A 13,668-nucleotide genomic window follows, 5' to 3' on the forward strand; every position below is an offset into this window, starting at 1 on the left:
TCACCAAATCTGAAGAGGTCACAGTCCATTACAGGGGTAAATGTAATCATAATAATTTTATTTATATAGCGCTCTTTCTCCAAACAGGACTCCAAGGCGCTTTACATCAAAACAAGCATAATACAGAAGATTAATACAGCAATACACAGGCCACACAGGCATAAAAATGAAAACCTAAAATGCATAGAGTAATCATAATGCAGGATTGGTGTAGGCATTTTGGGTAATAACTTCCATGGGCTGTGTATTCCACCCTCACAGGGTACCAGGTACGGCAGCCATCTTTGGCGCACTGCATAGGATTACCCTGGGTGGAATAGTCCATCCCTAGAAGAGGTGACACAAAATGGGGGTGATTGCAGCATCCTAACATTCAGAATAGGGTACAAACAAAGCTATCCGGTCCATGTATTTTCATCCCATCCTCAAGCGTACCAGATGAGGCAGCCATATTGGCTGCACTACAGGCGTTACACTGGGAGGTAAGCCATTCACGGGCCCAATGCATACATGGGAGAACGGGCACTTATGTAGTCGTATGATATAACCTGTATGAACAATCCACGTGAGGCACATCCTGCCCGCAGAGGAATAATAGAGTGCGAGTAGACGGAAGTGCTGTACTCCATGTGAGAATGCCTGTATTTTTAAAGAGGCAATCATTTACAAGGTAAAACCAACCTAATTTTACCCAATAAAGGATTGCTGCTTTAAAAATTTCAGGCATTCTCGCACGTAGTCCCGCACTTCCGACTTCTCACGCCCTATTACTTTTACCACATAGTATTTTAAAGAACCACTAAATGTAAACTATACAGGGTGATTCAAAAGTCACAGTACACCCTTCTGTTTCTAAAACTGTGCCGGAAATGGGAAAACTGAATACTCCAGTAAGGTATAGATGAGGTGGACTATCTTTTAGGCCATCTTGAATCTAAGTCAGTTTTCCCATTTTCAGCACAGTTTTTGAAACAAAATGGTATACTGCGACTTTGAAAAGGGTGTACTGCGACTTGTGAATCACCCTGTAGTTTGCATTGTGTATATTCATTATATCCACAGATAATTTTACATTTACAGCAGAGCAGAAGGTGGTATTCTCTGATATTAGTCATTTGGGACTGAGAGATTACCTTTACCTGTGTGCTTCTATAGTCAAAGAGAGAGATCCATGATTCTACTGGGAAAGCAATAGGAGCAGAATTGGTCACTCAGGCAGCGAAAACCAAGTAGAAGACTCAGCTGGACACTGGCAGATCATCATCCTCAATTAAGTGCAGGTCTGTGGGGTCTATTCATGAAGCAGTGAAAAGTGTGGAGAAGTGAGCCAGTGGAGAAGTTGCCCATGGCAACCAATCAGCATTGAAGTATGATTTATAAGTTGCATACTATACAGTTGTACGTAGCAGCTGATTGGTTGCCATGGGGAATTTCTCTACAGGCTCACTTCTCCACACTCTTCACTGCTTCATGAATAGACCCTATGTGATGTAAAAAGTTTTATATTTTAATAATTGTAGTAATTCACCAAATATTCTCAAAGATTGCACATGTACACCTTATTCACTGCATTGCCAAAAGCATACTGACATAAGCCATTAAGAAGAAATGCATTAGGTTCAACAAGCTTTACACTGCTTACCTCAAAGTCGTGATTTACTTACTTAGCACTGATGTTTAAAAAGTGCTAAAGAACAGAGCAGTGGGTTAAAGACACCGGAACTGTTTCTGTTTTGCTTTTTTTGTGGGGAGAAATGTATCTAATGGACGTTTTCAGGGAAGTAAAAACAAACAAACAAAAAAAAAAAACATATTATGTGATGTGTTTTTATTAAGGTTCAATCTCTGTTTCTCAGGGGGACATTTACTAAGCAGTGATAAGAGCGGAGAAGTGAGCCAGTGGAGAAGTGCCCATGCAACCAATCAGCACTGAAGTAACATCTATAATTTGCATACTATAAAATTATACAGAGCTGCTAATTGGTTGATGGTGCAGCTTCTCCACTGGCTCACTTCTCCGATCACCGCTTAGTAAATGCCCTCCCCCCCCCCCCCCCCCCCCAGTCTCAGAACCACAATACATCTTCCTGAGATTTTACCCTTGTGATCTTTCATGTTCGTAACGAAGAGTCAGATACTGTCCTGTGGAACACACTCCTTACTGCAAATGATAGAATTCGCTGAAATTCCCTCCGTCACTAGATAGGGTCACGTGACTCGCTTAGTGCTGCACTAAAGCGGAATTGATTTCATATCTGCAGGGCGAGTAAACTGTAATGTCAGAGAAGGTACACAATTACAGGGTAGCAGTGTGAAACCATCTATATTGTGACAGCCAGTGAGTGTAACGTTAAATGCAGCTTACTGTGAGTGTGCTGCCTGAGGAATCGGCTAATCACAGCTGGCGGGCAGAGATGATATCCATACTCGGAATTGATTGTAATGTACGGCTGACACAGATGAAAGCTGCAGGGAGAGAAACATTGCTGAAGGCAGATGCATATAGAAGTGTTGCTTAGTGGCAGGAGCGGAAATTATGATTAATACTGAGCAGACGTGAGGCAAATCAGGGGTCTGACACAGGAATCCGAGGAGCTAGGTAGCAGGAATAGAGTAGTATATGGTTTGCGCTATAACTTAAATTCAGAATCTTTCAGCCATTTCCTGATACCTATCCATTTATGTATGTGATAAAAACTCTCCTGATACAATTCAAACATATGGCGAGAGCCGGCAGAGATGACCCACAGTTCAGAGGTGTGCACATACACCTATCCTCACACTGTGACAGATAGCCCTGGTTATCGTGCCACAGACTTCTCTGCATAGCTGCATGAAAACACTGTACCTATACACTTTAGGCAAGCTACAGTAAGTCGGAAATTGAGGAAAAAGTACATAATCTATGTTAAACAGGCAAAAGACAGGTCTGATAGGAGTGACCCTCGCGATTCATTATTATGCGTAATCCTCCTATACCAATTCCTTTGTGACAGAAAAGTAATTGAAGTAAGCGGAAAAATGTAGGAGAAAGTACACAGCACGGGAATCATGCCAGGCGTCTCGCGCTATACGGTGCCAGAAGTGCATGATGACACATTTATATGTTTCTATTTCGCGTCCCTGTCTGTTACTGCACATTTCAATGTAAATAACGAATGTAGAGTTCCAGAGACACGTGCTGCGTAAGTGAATCATGCATTGTAATTTTGAGATGGCTTTGATAATATATCCATGTGCCTCTTATAAGACCCAGCAGGCACACCCATCCATGGCATACAGGACAGTAGGTTCATGCTTTGTATGCTCACATCCACTGTAATGGTCGTGTACAAACAACAGAATATGCAGGGGTGCTATATGTCTCTATTTGCACAGATGTGCCTCCTTGCCTGACTCATGCATAACAAAAAATGCACCTTCATTCCAGGTTTTGGAACTGGTCCCCCCACCAGGTCAGAGGATGAGTTAAATATGGCCTCCTTTTTCTGTCACTACTCAGGGAATTTCCTCCTGCTGTACCTTCTTCGCCCCTTTTTACTTAACATGTAATTAATCTCATCCTGAAACTTAAATCAGTTTTTCATGTTGGCACATACAGCTGTATCCTCATACATTATTGCTGCAGTCACGCCAAACAGCCCCTCTTGGCGTGCCAGGTCCTGTTAATTCTGCTAGCGCCAAGCATCGTTTTATAACGTGTTTTTACCCACAAATCATCTTTGTTTTGCAGTAAGACACATCAGGAGACTGAGTTGATTAATTTGATATGCTACTAATTTTTCCACGCCAAGTTCTGTTGTGCTACGTATACAGACTCAGTCGCAGACAGATATACAGGCATTGCTTATCAGATGAATATACAGTCTCCCAGTGCTTCCTAGTCACATCGCATTGCGCCTTAGTCACATCACATTGCTCCTAAGATGTATTTTTGGTTAATAAGACGCATGACACTAACAGGGTCGCACAGGGCCTGGAGGCTCACTCGCGCCAAACGTATCGCGCCACATGGTGTATTAAGGATAGTTGTGTAATTACACATCTGTAACTGGGTGCATTCAGCCCACGTCCTGCAAGGAAAGTCCCTCTTTTCCCAGTTACTTCCATAAGAAACTTTACATTTTAGACAAAAATAGCTTAACATAAACCATTTTTTGCACTTTTGTAAATGACCCTCATTTTTGTAATTCATTCTGTTTATCAAAGATGTTTGTAACCCACTCTTTCATAAGCTCTTATCTTTCGATGGAACATTATAGTTTGCACTGTCTGCATTATATTCACCTGTGGTAAAAGCAACAAATGGGACTGCCATTATTCAAACATTTATCCAACTATGGAGAGAGATCGCTGTCACATGTTCTCTAGATAAGTCAGTGGTTTGCACTGTAGCTGTGACCTATAAATCGCGGAGCACTGTGCAATTTTAACTGCATGTGTAACTATTCCGAGAACTCCCATTTTGCATTGGCCATAGGTAGCACTTGCAAATGGTCCATTAGACTATTAATAGACCGAGGACAAGAAGGTTTCACACATTTCCTCACTCTCTGTCTATAGGCTGAATTGGAAGCGTTTGAAAATCGACTAAAGGGAAAAAGACGAAAGAACAGGAAGAAGGATGAAGTGGAGGTTCAGCAATCTGTATGGCAGAAATATAGAAATTATATATTAATGCCAGTGTGTGGCGTCGCCCTTGCTATATTTACACTGTATCTCACGCAAGTTAATATATGAGTAAATAATACAAGGCACATGTCATGTTGATGTGGAATGGTGGATTTTCCGTTTCATCAGTTCACATGTCCTAATGAGAATGTCATTGCTTATTACCATATGTACTGTACCATATTCATTTTCAACTGTGTACATATACAAAAGTGAAGATCAATTGAAATACCACCTTTGTGTATCTTTATGCAGACTGTGCTGCTGGTTTCTTTTCTACTTTTATACCCTCCTGTGCATGTCTCAGCCAATAAAGATTATGTCCAAATATTATATAAACATTTACCAGCCCTCCTTCCCAGTGCCCGACCCCTGTTACAATAAGACATCTATTTTATTATAAACCAAACCATGGATCTAGCACTGTCTGTAAGGAAAAGCAGAGAGACCTTTTTGTTCCATTCAAAAGATAATATGCAGGTCGAGTCTCCCATATTCGAAAATCGGAAATCCAAAATATTCAGAAATCCAAATATTTAAGAGCGAGACTGAGATAGTGACTCCTTTAGTTTTATGATGGTTCACTGTACGCAAACTTTGTTTCATGAACAACATTATTAAAATGATTGTATAAAATTACCATCAGGCTATGTGTAAAAGGAGCATATTCTGTATAATAAAAGACTAACGCTGCTCCTCACCTCTATGGGGGAAATTCAAGCATTGATCCGTTCGGACCGCACAGCCACCGGTGCTGACATTACTGTTCTGTTCCGTTATGATGGGCTGGTAACTAGTTAAACATAAATGCATATCCCCAAGAGATCTCTTTATGGTATGCAAATATTCCTAATACAGAAAAATACGTTATCCAATTTACTTCTGGTCCCAAGCATTTCGGATATAGGACACTCAACCTGTATAATTTTTATCTGCATCGGGGAATGCTTTTATGGTATTCTATTGTTGACATCGCTGCCTTCATTAAGATAAAATGCCACTGTTACATGAAGATTAGGGGGTGTATTCAATAAGTGTTGGAAGCTGCCGTCTTGTCGAAAGACGGCAGCTTCCGACAGACTTAGGTTGGAAGAGGTTCTGATCTATTCATTAGGGCCACGTTTTTTCCGACAAGTCGGGAAATCTGACTTATCGGAATACATGCGGATCGGCGGCTTCAGCCGCCGAGCCGCATGTATTGTCGGAAGCACAGCCAAACCCGACATGTTTTAGCCCCATTTCCGACAATGCAATCCGAAAAAAGTCGGATTGGCAGTGTCGGGAGCGGGTAAAACCTGTCTGGTTTTGCCGCGGCACTGAATACTGACATGTTGGATCCGACCAGTATTAAATATACCCCTAGTTGATGAAGAAAGCAAAGGTACTTTGGTAGAAATACACATATATAAGAATTCTTATGCATTTTTATGTATAGTTACGTATTTTATATTTCCCATTGTGCAATAAAAAAAAAAATTTAAAATGTTTTTGGAGCAGAGATACATACAATTAGATTTGTTAAGAATAGCTTGGAGCATGATTTTCGGCTCCGGGCTGCATGGTGAAATGTCCCTAGCAGGTCATTTAATTCATTAACTTTATTGGTTGAACCGACCATTGTGCAAATCACATGTCCATAAATTGTGGTCTGTTGGGAACGGCTACCTAGCGTCCCAGTTCTCTTTGTTTATTGGTTCATTATATTGGAAACTACAGTATATCATTTGTATATATCTATTGTGTCACAGAAGCGACATAAAACCAATACAGTCAATAGTGAATTTAATAAGATTGTAATGAACACTTTAAGGATATGTCCACAGGTAAAGAAAAAAATTTATATTTTAATTTGTATTAAAAAAAAAAAAAAGTATCCATGATGAACATAACCTTCTTCTTTAATAAATATTATAGTAGATTTTTATTTTATAGTTTTTAGTAGATTAATACTTTTAGTTGTCATTTATGGGGCAGTGAGCATTGTAAGAAAAAATTGATAAATACATATGACTGAAGTAATGTAGTTGTAACCATTAATGTTGTTATATGAAATTCTGGAATTTTGAATATATTCTGCAGCTGTCTATAACAAAATAAAACATTCTTGTGATAAAATAAACTACGAAATGTATACTCTGTGCAGCATCAGCTAATTTCTTGTAAATATCTGAGACTTGTGCAGTATGCAGTTTTGCTAAGGGGGGGCAGTACCCTGGGCCCCCCTGTTTTAAGGGGCCCCCTGGCTGGGGCTCTACACCACTCTCCACTGTCTCCAGCCTCCGATGACAGCAGCAGCTCTCCTGGCAGCAGCAGAGGCTGGAGGTTGCATGACTCAGTCCCCGACCGTGCTGCCCGAAAGGAGGGGGGAGGAAGCCGCATGCACAGCCGCACTCCTCCCGCGAAGCATGGATCCCTCCATCCCCGGCAGCCGGGGTCTTCTCTCCCTGCTGCAGCGCAGCTCCCATTGGCCTCGTTGGGAGGGGAGAGGCAAGCGTGCAACCGGGGGGGGGGGGGGGGGGGGTTGGGGAGCCGGGGGGGAAGCCCCCCCTGTCTTGGGTACTTTGGGTCCCCCGAAGGCTTAATCCGGCCCTGAAATAGTGCTTTTAACATGTTCATCTCTGTTAGTTGCTCATTCTTTGTGATTTCACACAGATTTTCATGAATAAGTGGAGGATTTGGTGGTACAGTAGTCCCAGAGTAACGTAACTGATGCATATCATCATGGGATAACCCATTCCACAACATTGATGAAGTTGTGGGATAACTCACAAATTCATCTGCAGAAGTTGTGGGTTATACCGCAATGAAACGTGGCAGTACACTACTTTAGTACTACCATTAAGCCACTCTTTACAAAATCTTCATCTTACTCATGAGGGAATTTTAACATAAAACATAAACTCAAAAATATTTTAATGTAATATTGTGCTGTATTATTTTATATTATACACATTGATCACAAAATTTCTTTGTAAACAATGTTTGCAGTTTTTCCTTCAGGCATTAACGCAAAAAAATTGCTTGCGGTTACTAACTTGTGAGCAAGCCACATAAAGCTGCCCATAGGAGAAGCAGCTGGTCCTGAGATCTACGCCTGCAGCCCTGAGCGTTTACACCTGCAACTTGTTGATCTTCATAGCAAAGTATACGCTCACATGAAACTGTAGGCGCTTGAATTGAGAAGGAAAATTGTCAGGGATAAGCGGTATACATGGTATAAAAACAGTCTCCGCTGCGCCACATCCCGTTAGAGTCTCTGCCTCAATTAGGTTCCTCTGCAGAGCAGTTACTTTTTCTGGTTCGTTGCATATATGCATACATATATAACTCTGCGCGTTCAGGGTGTGCAGTATATGTATATACACTGCTCAAAAAAATAAAGGGAACACTAAAATAACACATCCTAGATCTGAATGAATTAAGTATTCTTATAAAATACTTAGTTCTTTACATAGTTGAATGTGCTGACAACAAAATCACACAAAAATTATCAATGGAAATCAAATTTATTAACCCATGGAGGTCTGGATTTGGAGTCGCACTCAAAATTAAAGTGGAAAAACACACTACAGGCTGATCCAACTTTGATGTAATGTCCTTAAAACAAGTCAAAATGAGGCTCAGTAGTGTGTGTGGCTTCCACGTGCCTGTATGACCTCCCTACAACGCCTGGGCATGCTTCTGATGAGGTGGCGGATGGTCTCCTGAGGGATCTCCTCACAGACCTGGACTAAAGCATCCTCCAACTCCTGGACAGTCTGTGGTGCAACGTGGCGTTGGTGGATGGAGCGAGACATGATGTCCCAAATGTGCTCAATTGGATTCAGGTCTGGGGAACAGGCAGGCCAGTCCATAGCATCAATGCCTTCGTCTTGCAGGAACTGCTGACACACTCCAGCCACATGAGGTCTAGCGTTGTCTTGCATTAGGAGGAACCCAGGACCAACCGCACCAGCATATGGTCTCACAAGGGGTCTGAGGATCTCATCTCGGTACCTAATGGCAGTCAGGCTACCTCTGGCGAGCACATGGAGGGCTGTGCGGCCCCCCCAAAGAAATGCCACCCCACACCATTACTGACCCACTGCCAAACCAGTCATGCTGGAGGATGTTGCAGGCAGCAGAACGTTCTCCTTGGCATCTCCAGACTCTGTCACGTCTGTCACATGTGCTCAGTGAGAACCTGCTTTCATCTGTGAAGAGCACAGGGCGCCAGTGGCGAATTTGCCAATCTTGGTGTTCTCTGGCAAATGCCAAACGTCCTGCACGGTGTTGGGCTGTAAGCACAACCCCCACCTGTGGACGTCGGGCCCTCATACCACCCTCATGGAGTCTGTTTCTGATCGTTTGAGTAGACACATGCACATTTGTGGCTTGCTGGAGGTCATTTTGCAGGGCTCTGGCAGTGCTCCTCCTGTTCCTCCTTGCACAAAGGCGGAGGTAGCGGTCCTGCTGCTGGGTTGTTGACATCCTACGGCCTTCTCCACGTCTCCTGATGTACTGGCCTGTCTCCTGGTAGCGCCTTCATGCTCTGGACACTACGCTGACAGACACAGCAAACTTTGCCACAGCTCGCATTGACGTGCCATCCTGGATGAGCTGCACTACCTGAGCCACTTGTGTGGTTTGTAGGGAGGTCATACAGGCACGTGGAGGCCACATACACTACTGAGCCTCATTTTGACTTGTTTTAAGGACATTACATCAAAGTTGGATCAGCCTGTAGTGTGTTTTTCCACTTTAATTTTGAGTGTGACTCCAAATCCAGACCTCCATGGGTTAATAAATTTGATTTCCATTGATAATTTTTGTGTGATTTTGTTGTCAGCACATTCAACTATGTAAAGAACAAAGTATTTAATAAGAATATTTCATTCATTCAGATCTAGGATGTGCTATTTTAGTGTTCCCTTTATTTTTTTGAGCAGTGTATATAGTGTGTGTGTGTGTGTGTGTGTGTGTGTGTGTGTGTGTGTGTGTGTGTGTGTGTATATGTATGTATGTATGTATATATATATATATATATATATATATATTATATGTTTAGTCATTTTGGACTTGAGTCTGCACGCTGCAGGGTCCAAGTGTCAAGCGTCTGATTTTTCCTTTATTGCTCCTCTTCCTGATGTCTTTTCGTGATCATACATACCTGTTTCTTTCTAAGGGGCTAATTCAGACCTGATCGCTACTATGAGGTCACGCTGCGCCGTCCGCCTCTGCTGCGGGAGAGAGAATGTGGCGTTCCCCACCCGCGGTATACAGTTAGTTATGTGTGCGGGGCGAGGGGGCAGCCACATAGTTAAAAGCCAATCCCGATACCCAGGATTGAACAAAATGCCCCGGGATTGGCTTCCTTAGTAATTCTTGCAAATTTATTCCCATGGGCAGCACCAAAGGACTAAAAATTCCAAACCAATGTGGCTTAACAAAAAGATTAAGGAACTAATGGGCAAAAAAAGGAGAGCATTCAAAAAATACAAATCGGACGGGAATGCAGAGTCATTCCAGCACTATAGGGATTGTAAAAAAATATGCAAAAAGAAATGAGTGGCTAAAGTAGAAACTGAAAAGCTAGTAGCAAAGGAAAACAAATCAAACCCCCAATTTATTTTTTAAATATATCAACAGCAAAAGATTAAAGACGTAGAGTATAGGCCCTTTAAAGGACAAGCTTGGGAGTCTTAATCAAAAACGATAATGACATTGCGGATAAATTAAATTAGTTTTTCTCATCTGTATTCACGAGAGGATTAACACACAATCTCAACAAAGATAATGTCTCACTGCTAAGCGCTTCTTTAAGTGAGGAGGTAGTCTGACCGATTAAAAAAAAAATTAAGATTAATAAGTCACCTGGTCCCGACGGAATTCACCCAAGGATTCTCATGGAGCTTCAATCTGAACTAGCAAGACCACTATTTATGATCTTCAATGACTCACTTATATCAGGCATGGTTTCCAAAGACTGGCGTATAGCGGAAGTAGTGCTGATATTCAAAAAGGGAAGTAAAGCCAAACCGGGTAATTATAGCCAGTTAGTCTTACATCTATAGTGGGGAAAGTACTGGAAGGTACTCTGAGGGATAGTATACAGAAATTCATTGAAGCCAATAAGGTTATTAATAGGAACCAACATGGATTTGGTGAAGGATAGATCATGTCAAACAAACTTACTAGGTTTTTATGAAACTGTTAGTGCGAACCTTGATCAGGGTAAGGAGGTGGTTGTAATCTTGAGACTTTGCTTAAGCTTTCGACACAGTATCGCACATGAGACTTATCTATAAGTTACAAGAACTAGGGCTAGGGAGTACAATATGCACTTGGGTCAGAAATTGGTTAGATTATAGGGAGCAGCGCGTTGTGGTAAATGGAACTTTTTCAAATTGAACTGAAGTATTAAGTAGTGTGCCACAAGGGTCTGTACTTGGACCACTATTGTTCAACATCTTCATTAACGATCTAGCAGTAGATCTAGAGAGCAAGGTGTCCATTTTTGCAGACATTACTAAATTGTGTAAGGTTATAAATACGTGGGGAGATGCTGAGTCTCTTCAGAACGACTTAGTTAAACTGGAAGCATGGGCAGCAAAATGGAGAATGATCTTCAATACAGACAAGTGTAAGGTAATGCACTTTGTTGGCAAGAACAAAAATAACGCCTACATACTAAATGGGGTAAAATTAGGGGATTCTGTACTGGAAAAAGACTTAGGTGTTCACATAGATAGCAAACTAAGCAGCAATGCCCAAAGTAGGATTGCAGCAAAGAAGGATAACAAGGTATTAGCATGTATAAAGCGGGGAATTGACGCAAGGGTGTTATACTCCCATTATATAAATCCTTAGTGAGGCCACATCTTGAATACTGTGCACAATTTTGGGCACCATACTACCAAAAGGATATCCTGGAACTAGAATAGGTTCAGAGGCAGGCGACCAAACTAAGGGGATGGAGACGCTAGACGAAGAAAGGCTTGCAAGACTAGGCATGTTTACACTGGAAAAGAGGTGACTAAGAGGGGACATGATCAACATCTACAAATATATAATGGCACAATACACAGAGCTTGCCGGGGATCTGTTTTTGGTAAAATCGATGCAGAGGACACGTGGACACCCGCTTAGGTTAGAGGAGAGGAGATTTCGCACACATAGACGTAAAGATGTCTTCACAGTAAGGGCAATACGTGTTTGGAATTCCCTGCCTGAGAGAGTAGTAATGGTGGACTCGGTCAACACCTTTAAGAGTGGGCTAGATAAGTACCTAATGGATAAGGATATACAGGGTTATGGTGCGTAGTCATGCACTATAGTTATTAAAAATGAAAAAAAATAGAATAAACACAACGGCCGACATTAGAAACAGACAAAATTAGTCCTAAAAATAATACAGCGTAGGAGACCACAAATGGGTTGAACTGGATGGACAAAGTGTCTTTTTTTCAACCTCAGAAACTGTTACTACTGCATGTAATAGATAATGGGGCCTGATTCTTAGTCATGCACACTGCCACTAGAGCGCATGTGCAAAAATATCTGGAAACCCATATGGCACATGTATTACAGAGTGTACACACAGAGGTCATGTTGCGATCGGACAGTATTAGAAATATGGCAGAAAAGTGATGGCAGTTCCCGGGATGCAACAAGAAATGCACGTTCAGTGGGCGTATTAATTGGAATTTCTTCTTCAGGATTCATAGGGCTCCACGGGAAGAAAATTGGGGTTGTAGGTGGTGGATGAGAGTCCAAGCACCAAACAGTTAAGCTTTCCGCCTTTCCAGAGTGCTCGGCTACTCTCCCCTATAACCTCGCCTCCATGCTTAGACAGGTCAGTTTTTTGTTGGAAGCTGGGATGCACCTTTACAGGGGGCTACTGAGCTGCATCACCCTTCAGTGCCACAGCTCCATTACCCCCCGCTGGCGTTGAAGCTCCTGAACGGCCAAGGCTTGTACTTATGGCAGGGGTGTTTCAGTGCAAACAGCTGTGTTCACAGACGCACTGCCGTAAGCATAGGAGACCATAGTCAAATGGAGAAACTGCACCTGCCATAGGACTGGTGCAATTTTCAATGATAGGATGGATGGTGACTTATAAGAATGCACCAATCAGTATTACAACGTGCACGGGAGCTAAATGTGGGCATCTCAGTCCTTGCACATGCACCTCAAAATCAGGCCTAATGTTTCTTTACGTAGGAACATAGTAAATAGATCCCAATGTTTTTACTATATATGAAATATCCTCAGGAGCACAATGTACTTGGTGCAGTATTTCCCACTTTCTGTACCTAGTGGTGCTATAATTGCTCCTGCTGTCTACTGTATTCTGTCCTGCTGTATATACTGTACAAGTTTTCTTTTCTATTTTAGCTCCTAATCTAGATTAAGGGGTATATGAAATTGCGGTCGAATTCCCGAAATTGTCGAATTTCGGGTATTTTTCGCCAAAAAAAAAAATTCGTCAATGCAATTCAGTGCTTTCCGTCAAAAAAACGGACTTTCAAAATTCGACTTTTTGAAATTCGACTTTTTGCAAATTCGACTTTTCTGCAATGGTACAAGTGCTGCAATTCGACAAAAGCATATTCAATTCAAGTTTGGAAATTCGACAGCAGTGCTTTTAGACAGCAAATTCGTCATTTTCAATCCGCCACACTTTGGAGGATGAAACCAATAAAAAAAATTTAAAACATGTTTTTTTTGTGTGTTTTTTTCGTGGTAATATCAGATCTATTTATATTAGAAGGGATTAGGTACTTGGTTTGTCTTTTTGGGAGGCACAAGTATTATTTATATATTTTTAAAAATATATATATATTTTTTTTTTAATAGATGGAATGGTGAAATCCCTGAAAAAAATGGCGTGGGGTCCCCCCTCCAAAGCATAACCAGCCTCGGGCTCTTCGAGCTGGTCCTGGTTCTAAAAATGCGGGGGAAAAATTGACAGGGGATCCCCCGTATTTTTAAAACCAGCACCGGGCTCTGCGCCTG

At 41.8% G+C, this 13,668-nt stretch overlaps 1 protein-coding gene and 1 long non-coding RNA gene across 3 annotated transcripts in view; one reads left to right on the plus strand and one right to left on the minus strand.

Annotated features, from left to right (window-relative positions):
• NFXL1 (nuclear transcription factor, X-box binding like 1) overlaps positions 1-6,802 on the plus strand; it is a 202,595-nt gene extending 195,793 nt beyond the window's left edge. Inside the window, exon 23 of the mRNA XM_063920974.1 lies at positions 4,564-6,802. Coding sequence (XP_063777044.1) covers positions 4,564-4,740 — 177 coding nt within the window. The 3' untranslated portion in view covers positions 4,741-6,802. The remainder of the gene's footprint in view (positions 1-4,563) is intronic.
• LOC134926243 (uncharacterized) overlaps positions 2,072-13,668 on the minus strand; it is a 101,477-nt gene continuing 89,880 nt past the window's right edge. For both annotated transcript variants that reach the window (XR_010177538.1, XR_010177537.1), the window contains 2 exons: positions 2,366-2,466; positions 2,072-2,271 (listed from right to left, as the gene is read on the minus strand). This is a non-coding gene — a long non-coding RNA (uncharacterized LOC134926243). The remainder of the gene's footprint in view (positions 2,272-2,365; positions 2,467-13,668) is intronic.

Source organism: Pseudophryne corroboree, chromosome 1 (assembly GCF_028390025.1).
Source record: "Pseudophryne corroboree isolate aPseCor3 chromosome 1, aPseCor3.hap2, whole genome shotgun sequence".
NCBI classification, from domain to species: domain Eukaryota; kingdom Metazoa; phylum Chordata; class Amphibia; order Anura; family Myobatrachidae; genus Pseudophryne; species Pseudophryne corroboree.